Here is a 9,100-nt window from a genome sequence, read left to right as displayed (position 1 = left end):
TGCATTACCTTAGTGGGAAATTATAATATAGTCCAAAGTCACATGAAAATGTTATAAGTTACCCACATATTTATCATATAATATGATCATAAATCATATAATATATAATTTCTCTCACATACTCCATGTTTCTAACACATGTAATAAAACTAAAGTCTCGCTTATTATTATTATTATATTTTTAATAAATATTAAAAAAAAATTACCTTTAAAAATATATGTTTTAATCTATTAAACTTAAAAATGGTTATTATTTATTAATTTCATTTTTAAAAAATATTAATTCATATAAATTATCAAATATTCATGCAGTTATAGATTTTAATTATATTTATAATTGGTAAAAAAAAATCATTTTTATTCTTGATTTTTTTGTATGTGCTAGGAGAAGGTTTCCACACCCGATTTGTTCTCCTCCCTAAGTTATGTGGGACATCCCACATTGGTTGGGGAGAAGAACAAACCACCATTTATAAGGGTGTGAAAACTTTATCTACCAATAGTGGATTTAGGCCGTTATAAATGGTATCAGAGCCAGACACCAGACGATGTGTTAGCCTTCTCGCTCTTCCCCGAAAGGGGTGGACTTGGGGGTGATCCCACATTGATTGGAGGATGGATAAAAGTGCCAGGCTAGGTCCCAAAGGGGGTGGTCAACCATTTATAAGGGTGGCACATTAATTGGATAAAAGTGCCAGCGAGGTCGCTGGGTCCCAAAGGGGGTGGTCAACAACCATTTATAAGGGTGGTACATTGATTGGAGGACGGATAAAAGTGCCAGTGAGGACGCTGGGTCCCAAAAGGGGTGGTCAACAAGAGAACAAACCACTATTTATAAGGGTGTAAAAACCTTCTCCTAGTAGACCCGTTTTACGAAGACAGAGTTAAAGAAGGTGGTTCGTGTCCGTCCTTCCTTCACTAGTGAAGGAGAGAAACAAAATGAAGACTCGTTTTAAAGAAGACAATATCTGTGACATTTTTTAATTTTCTCCCAAACTATTATTCGCGTATTTTTTATTAAAAAATTTGATGTGACAGTTGACGTGTAAAAAATTAATTATATAAATATTTAGGATAAAATAACGTATAAGAAATGTTAATACACATTTTATTTTTATTATTTATTTTACATAAAATAAAAACTTTTTAAAATTTAAAACACAGCCGAAATAAATCTCAGAATCGGCTTAGCCGAAAAAACACCGAAATAATTGAAACCGTAGCCGAAGTTCAGCCGACAAAGCGTCGCTGTTTAATTGGATCGGCTTAGAACTGCTTCAAGACAAAAGTTGTTCCACTCATATTCGTACACGTGTTCCACCTCGAGAAATGGTGGTCCCACTTGGATTCTAGCATATAATTAAGCGTACACACTGCCGCATACTATCTATTTCCTCTTTGTAACTTATCTTAATAAATATCGCCAAAATATCACGATACGGTTGTTTAAATTTACATTATTGTTTACTGTTACCGGGAAATGCAAGTCACCTTTTTACAAATTATGGAAATTGGCTGCCGGTATTTTGTGGAACACTCGCTGTACATGCACGCATGTAACCGTTTAAATTAAATTAAATTACCAGTTTAATTTTTTTTATTTTATTTAAGCCATAAATTTTAAAAATGTATAATAGATGGCAGTAAAATTTAGCATTTTATACGTAAATTTTTTAAAAATTAAAATTCAAAATATTCAAATTTAATTCTTATATTTTTAATACATTGTAAATTAAATTTTATTTTAATTTTTATCGAATTTGATAGGATAATAATAGTTATTTTTAAAAGTCTCTAAATTTAAAATTTATTAAAAATAAAAATTGACTTAAATGAAATAAATATTTAAAATATGTAGACGAAAATAATATCTTCAATTATTAATTTATAAATATTATTAAAATCATCTTTAAAATATTATATTCTATCCTATTCATCATTGTCTCTTATCTATTTTCTTGGTGTTTAATTTTTATCTTTCTAAAAAATTATTCCTTTTTAAAGTATGTTAGAACCAGACGCTCGGAACTAATAGCTTATAAAAAAAAATGACGTTTTAAGTATTAAAAAAGTATTTTATAAATTTTTGAAGGTCATTTCAAATCGGTTTTAAACAGTCTAATTGTGAGATCCTACCTTGATCGGAAAAGGGAACGAAACATTGATTATAAAGGTGTGGAAACCTCTCCCTATTAGGCACGTTTTAAATGGTAAACAAATTAGAATAAGGTTAGTATATAAAATAATGCAAAAAAGGAAGATTTACCATAATACCCTTGAAGCATCTAGTTTACTCCACCATTCACTTGGTCTATATAAACCACTATGCTTCTTCTTTTTTCCTCCCCACATCCAAAATCCCTTCTCTCTCTCACACGCACAAAGAAAGAAACAAAACAGCCATCATAATGCCTGAAGAAGCTCCTCAAAAGTCCTCATTTCTTTCAACTACTGAATACTACAAACTGTTGCAAAGAAACAAGAAGACTCTTCAATTCATTGAAGATGTCACGGCCAACGCCGCCCAAATCCAGCGTCGTGTCCTCGCCGAGATCCTCTCCCGCAATGCCCACGTCGAGTACCTTCGTCGACACGGCCTCGCCGGTGCCACCGACTCTAAGACCTTCAAAAATACCATCCCTGTCATCTCTTATGAGGACATCCAACATGATATCAACCGTATTGCCAATGGTGACTTTTCTCCCATCCTCTGTTCCTCTCCCATTTCTGAGTTTCTCACAAGGTGGGTCTCTCTAATTTTTCTTACCCTTTTCTCCTCTCAACTTTTCCTCAAATGGGTCGCTCTCGTTTTTCGTCAAACACGAAACCATTTTTCGTAATTCGTCCACGTAAATCACATCTTCTTTGCTTTAAACTTTCAAATTTTCTTCTATAAGTGTCGTAAAGTTGACCGTAGCGCATCAACTCATAGGTTTTTGGGGTTGATACTAATTTGAAAACGAACCCAATCCATTATTTTAAAATTTTGAAACTAACACGATATCAGAAGTAAATAGTTGCATGTCTGAATTCTCTGTTCAGTTGAACTTTTGAGTTAAGTGATAATTTAACCTTTCGTATTCTATCAATCTCCAGCTCGGGAACGTCGGGAGGAGAGAGAAAACTAATGCCAACAATAGAAGAAGAGCTAGAAAGAAGATCATTACTATACAGCTTACTAATGCCAGTGATGAGCCAATTCATGGGAGGCTTAGAGAAAGGCAAAGGAATGTACTTTCTCTTCATAAAATCAGAATCCAAAACCCCAAGTGGGCTATTGGCTCGACCCGTCTTAACAAGCTACTACAAAAGCGCCCATTTCAAGCACCGCCCATTCGACCCATACACCAACTACACCAGCCCCAACGAAGCCATCCTCTGTTCCGACGCCTACCAGAGCATGTACGCCCAGCTCCTCTGCGGCCTCCACCACCGCACCGACGTCCTCCGCGTCGGCGCCGTCTTCGCATCCGGCTTCATCCGTGCCATCCGCTTCTTGGAAAAGCACTTCCACCTCCTCTGCCACGACATTCGTACCGGAACTCTGAATCCCCAAATCACCGACCAACCCATTCGTGAATCCTTAAAAAAAACCCTGAAACCCGACCCGAAATTGGCGGATTTCATCGAGGGGGAGTGCAGTAAAAAATCATGGCATGGGATTATTACCCGGATTTGGCCTAATACTAAATATGTCGACGTGATTGTTACTGGGACAATGTCGCAGTACATTCCGACATTGGATTATTACAGTAATGGGTTGCCGCTTGTTTGTACGATGTATGCTTCTTCTGAGTGCTATTTTGGTGTCAATTTGAACCCAATTTGTAAGCCTGCGGAGGTTTCTTATACGCTTATTCCAACAATGGCGTATTTTGAGTTCCTCCCTGTTAATAGGAACATGTCGTTGACTGAAAAGGAGCTGCAGCTGGAGCTCGTGGATCTTGTTGATGTTCAGCTCGGACAAGAATACGAGCTCGTTGTTACAACTTACGCAGGTAAAAATCAAATGATTATCAAACAGAACGAGCTCAAGAACATGAAACAGGACATGAATTTGATGATGTTTGTTCTGTTTTTGGTTGCAGGGTTGTACAGGTACAGAGTGGGGGATGTACTAAGAGTGGCAGGGTTCAAGAACAACGCGCCTCAATTCAATTTCATTTGCAGGAAAAACGTTGCTTTAAGCATTGATTCCGACAAGACAGACGAGGTTGAGCTGCAAAACGCTGTCAAGAACGCATTGAGCCATTTGGTGCCATTTGATGCGACAGTGAGTGAGTACACGAGCTGTGCTGACACTTCAAAGATCCCAGGCCATTATGTTCTCTATTGGGAGTTGAGTGTTAATGGAGCTAAAACGACACTGATCCCGCCCTCGGTCTTTGAGGATTGTTGCTTAACGATTGAAGAGTCTCTCAATGCCGTGTACCGTCAGGGTCGGGTCTCTGATAAGTCCATTGGCCCTCTCGAAATTAAGATCGTTGAAACTGGAACATTCGACAAGCTCATGGATTATGCTATTAGCTTAGGAGCATCGATAAATCAGTATAAGACACCGAGATGTGTCAAGTATGAACCCATCATTCAGCTATTGAATTCGAGGGCCGTGTCGAATTACTTTAGCCCTAAGTGTCCTAAATGGGTTCCAGGTCATAAGCAATGGAGTTGAAAATGACATTTTTTTCTCTTGAGACGCCCGCATAAGGACGTCAATTCTCATTAGGAAGTCGAACTAAGGACCTATGAAAGTTGGGGCTACCTCTACCCATGGCCAACGTTCGCTCTCTTCTTAGAAATGTACAAAGAAAAATTGTTCCTTTCTTAATGAAAGTAATCTTCTTTTTCTTTCCCTTTCCTTTACCCTTAACTTTTTATGATCATAACACTTTTCCTTCCTTATCTAAACAATAATGAGTTCGGTTCTTGCTTCACGACGAGTAAGACTCCTCTCAACCTCGAGGAGCTCGACTTCAACCCACAAAAGTACACAAGTAAGGATAAAACATACCGAAATGACTTAGGTTGGTATGTGACAATAATTTTTATTCTTAAAAACAACAAATAACATGATCATGTTGTAAGGAAATGTCGGAACTATTAAACCTAACCCACGAGCAAAATATTAATTAATTAAATTATACGTGTCATCCCTAATCATTAAAATATTTAATCTTATGATTAAACAATAATATAATGATGTGGATTAAGTTGTTCTTGTGACCATAATGATCACGTTTTATAGGGAATTAGATTCTCTTCTTTTAAGTGAAAATCTCATGCATTTTATCCATTAAATAGCATAAAGATAATAAATACCTTTTCTTTCTTTTTTTTTCTTTTTTTCTTTTTATTTTTTTTTATTTTTCTTAAATGAAAAGGACACCAACTTTTTTAATTTCATATGCTGTTTTCCAATTAAATTTTAGTGTTTTAGTCTAAGAATAATACTTAGTGTCCAAAGCATAAAGTTCTTTAAAATATATATATATATATAAAAAAATGGCATAAAATATTAACTTTAAAAAAATTAAGAAATTATTAACTCCCAATAATAATTTAGATATTGTTTTTTTTTTTTTTACGTGTAATTTTTATTTATTAATTAGATTTTTTAATTTTAATCCTACCAAATTATTTAATTACCTTTTCATATTTAAAGATTAAAATAGAAAAAATTATAATTAAAATAGATTTAATATTAATTTTAAATTAGTGATCATAAGATTCATTATTTTCCAATCATTAATAATGTTGTGTTATGTTTGTTTGAATTGATAATTATTATTATATAATAGAAAATTCCTATTTTTCAGGAAATAAAAAAGAAAAATTAAAATTAATTAAAAGCTTAAAACAAGAAAACCATTGGTTAAGGGAGTGTGAGATGTCGTTTTGTTTTAGTAATAATAAAAAGAAATTATTGATAAGATTTTATTTTTTATTTTTTTATTTTTTACTTTTCTTATAAATTTTGTACTTTTGACATGACAGCATAATCAACTCTTGAATTAAAACCCAAAAAAGTACTTTTTTTTTTTTAATTAAATAATCACTTAATATAATAATAATCAACGTGTTAGATCTCATATAGGTTGGAGAGGGGAACAGAACATTTCTTATGAGGGACATTTTAGAACTGTGAGGTTTACGACAATATGTAACGAGCTAAAACGGACAATATCTACTAATGGTGAGTCTGAACTATTACACTAAGAGTCAAAGAATGGTGATTCGAATCATTGGAAGTTATGGTTTGTAATACTTCATGTCGAGGATCGAAATACGGATTAAGCACTTAACGACCTCCATAGTCTCCTACTTAATTGTCTTAAACGGCTTACAACAGTGAAAATTGTTTATACAGATCAACATGAGTCATTTCAAAATAGTTTTGAGTGGTCGCCCAACGTAATTGTTCTATACCACGTGTCACAATCGTACTCTTTTAGAACTCGCAATGCAACTATGCAACACTTACTCACACCTTCGAGTAAGTTAGCCAGCTAAAACTGTAATAGCCCAAGTCCATAGCTATTGATATTGTCGTTTTTGGGCTTTCACTTTTAGACTTCACTTTAAGGTTTTTAAAACATGTCTAGTAGGAAGAGATTTCCACACCTTATAAGAAATGTTTCGTCCTCCTCTCCAACCGACGTGGGATCTCACAATCCATCCCACTTGGGAGCCTAGCGTCCCCACTGACACACCGCCCAGTGTTTGGCTCTGATATCATTTGAGGTTTTCATACCTTATAAGAAATGTTTCGTTCTCCTCTCCAACTAATGTGGGATCTCACAATCCACCCCGCTGGCACACACCACAGTGTCTGGCTCTGATACCATTTGAACAACCCCAAGTCAACCGGTATCAAATATTGTCCTCTTTAAGCTTTCCTTTTCGAGCTTTCCCTCAAACACGTATGCTAGAAAGAGGTTAATTTTCACACTCTTATAAGAAATGATTCATTCTCCTCTCCAACCGGTCTTAGATCTCACAACGAAAAATGAAAAGGGTATAAACCAAAATAGTGTTATTAAAACCGAGAGAGAGAAAGCGAATAAGAAAGCGGTAAAGAAAAGACACAAAAGAATATATTTCGCCCTATTTCCTCTTCCCCACACTCCATTATTTTGTCTTAGAAAACAAACAAAACTAAAAGCAGTTTCCTTTGAAAGACAAGAAACCAGAGAGACAGTTTCATGAGGACAAACAAAATACAAATCAAATTTTAGATAAAAGCAAAAAAGCTACTCTTACTGCTGCTGCTGCTCCTCCTCGTGTTAGTAGATAAGGCCCTGTTTGGTTACTTGTGTACCCATATTCCTTTGTCCCATCCACTGAATTATTTTTTCTTTGACCCAAACACCCCCCTTTCCCCAACTTGAATTATTTGCATCTCACATACAATCAACTTCCAAATTTTTAAATACTATAATATAAGACGATTAAATACTAACGTGACATGTCGGTTAAATTAACTATATTTATTTTTCATTAAACTTCACGAGTAAGATGGAATTAAGGTGTTCAAGTGATTCGAGAACCCGACCAACCCCAATTACCTAACCCAAAATATGAAGTTGGGTTGGGTCAGATTTTTTTTCCAGTCTGGGTCGGGTTTAATTTTTAAAAAATCAAAATTTTGGACTTCTGAATGTTTGATGTAAAAAAAACCCTAAGTGGGCTATGAACTCTACTTAAGTTGGTTTGGATTGTGTCTATTCAGGTTATTCAAGTTGCTCGGATCACCCACTCAACCAACTCAAACTTTCAGCTTAGTCTAAAAGATTTCTACACCGATTTATATACAACCCTAATATAAAATTTAAACGCTCGATTTCAAGAGAATAAGTACGTATCGACCAGGGTTATATTTACGAGTGTATCCATGACTACAAAATAAAGTAAGTTGTACTTCGGGTCGAGAGTGGATTATAGATATATGATTATTATTATTATTATTATTTCTTTTGGTAAGGAAATAAAAAGATTTGAAAAATTGGTGGGTCCCACAGCGCACTTAGGAGTATAATCCGGGAAAAAGGAGGAAAATAAAGAAAATTAGGCATTTACATGTAATTTTACGGTGCTTCTGCCACTGGACCACAGCTTATTTCTAATTTTTTGCCACGTATTTAATATTTATCTACTCACCATTCACGTATTTTTTTTTTCCTTAATTAAATTCTAAAAATTAAAAAAATATTTTTTTTCACTCCTTCGTGAGACATTGATCTCGATCTACCTAAAGTAGAAGTTCCCGTGAAAGAGGCACTCGAACTTTATATGATTGTGTACGGAAAAGGGAACTAGCCTGCATTAGGTCACTCGAAAAGAGAGCCAGGATAAGAGATTTTGAAAAAATGGTCAGTCTCTAAGGATTGTCTCGGTCATATCTCGATCTCTCCAACCTAAACCAACATGCACGTCTCTTTGATCTTGATCACTGGAAGAAAAAAACTATTTTTTTATTGTTAACGGAACTTACGATTTTTAAACTTGTTTTATTACCGGTTCAGTTCTGCAAAATCTCACATCAATTGGAGAGAGGAACGAGTGCCAATAAGAACGCTGACCATCAAGATGGTGAATTGTGAGAGCTCATATCGGTTGAAGAGGGGAACAAACGAAAGATTATTTATAAGGGAAACCCGAAAGGAAAAGTCCAAAAAAGACAATATCTACCAGCAGTGGGTTTAAGTTGTTACAGGCTCGATTTGATTCATAAATACTCAATACTAATAAAATCATACGAAATTTAAAAGAAAATCATAAAAAATAGAATATTTTATTGATGTCGAAGATAAGTCTGAGTGAACTTAGAGTTTAGGGTTTAGGGTTTCGGGATTAGGGTTTGAATATAAAAAGGTGGGAGGCAATAATAGGCGTGGAGTTGGTAGGGAGAACAAGTGAGAATCTAGGGAAGAAGAAGATTAAAAGCTGCCACGTCTACAAATATCTCTTCCAATTCCGCTTTTTCAGGGTCTCCAGTTCCTAGTGACGTGGCGTCAACTATATCATTTATACCCTCCTTGCTTTTCAACTTCTCAAATCACTCCCCATCACTTTCTTTATTTATTTTATTTTTTAAATTATT

At 34.9% G+C, this 9,100-nt stretch overlaps 1 protein-coding gene across 1 annotated transcript; it reads left to right on the top strand.

The window, feature by feature from the left end:
• The first annotated feature begins 2,354 nt into the window (after positions 1–2,354).
• LOC111476851 (indole-3-acetic acid-amido synthetase GH3.6) lies at positions 2,355–4,851 on the top strand. The gene is made up of 3 exons (XM_023120685.1): positions 2,355–2,743; positions 3,097–3,998; positions 4,089–4,851. The coding sequence occupies exons 1-3, from the start codon at positions 2,409–2,411 to the stop codon at positions 4,670–4,672; spliced, it is 1,821 nt and encodes a 606-aa protein (XP_022976453.1). The 5' UTR covers positions 2,355–2,408; the 3' UTR covers positions 4,673–4,851.
• Positions 4,852–9,100: the final 4,249 nt, after the last annotated feature.

This window comes from Cucurbita maxima, unplaced genomic scaffold, assembly GCF_002738345.1.
Source record: "Cucurbita maxima cultivar Rimu unplaced genomic scaffold, Cmax_1.0 Cma_Scf00003, whole genome shotgun sequence".
Lineage (NCBI taxonomy): Eukaryota > Viridiplantae > Streptophyta > Magnoliopsida > Cucurbitales > Cucurbitaceae > Cucurbita > Cucurbita maxima.
Note: the sequence above shows the minus strand (reverse complement) of the source record. Positions and strands in the feature narration are given on the sequence as shown.

Bases quoted from the DNA above. Each gene is read 5' to 3' on its own strand.
- LOC111476851 (XM_023120685.1), top strand. From the start codon at position 2,409: ATGCCTGAAGAAGCTCCTCAAAAGTCCTCATTTCTTTCAACTACTGAA. The intron at 2,744-3,096 runs GTGGGTCTCTCT...ATCAATCTCCAG, and splicing joins ATTTCTGAGTTTCTCACAAG to CTCGGGAACGTCGGGAGGAG. The intron at 3,999-4,088 runs GTAAAAATCAAA...TTTTGGTTGCAG, and splicing joins CGTTGTTACAACTTACGCAG to GGTTGTACAGGTACAGAGTG.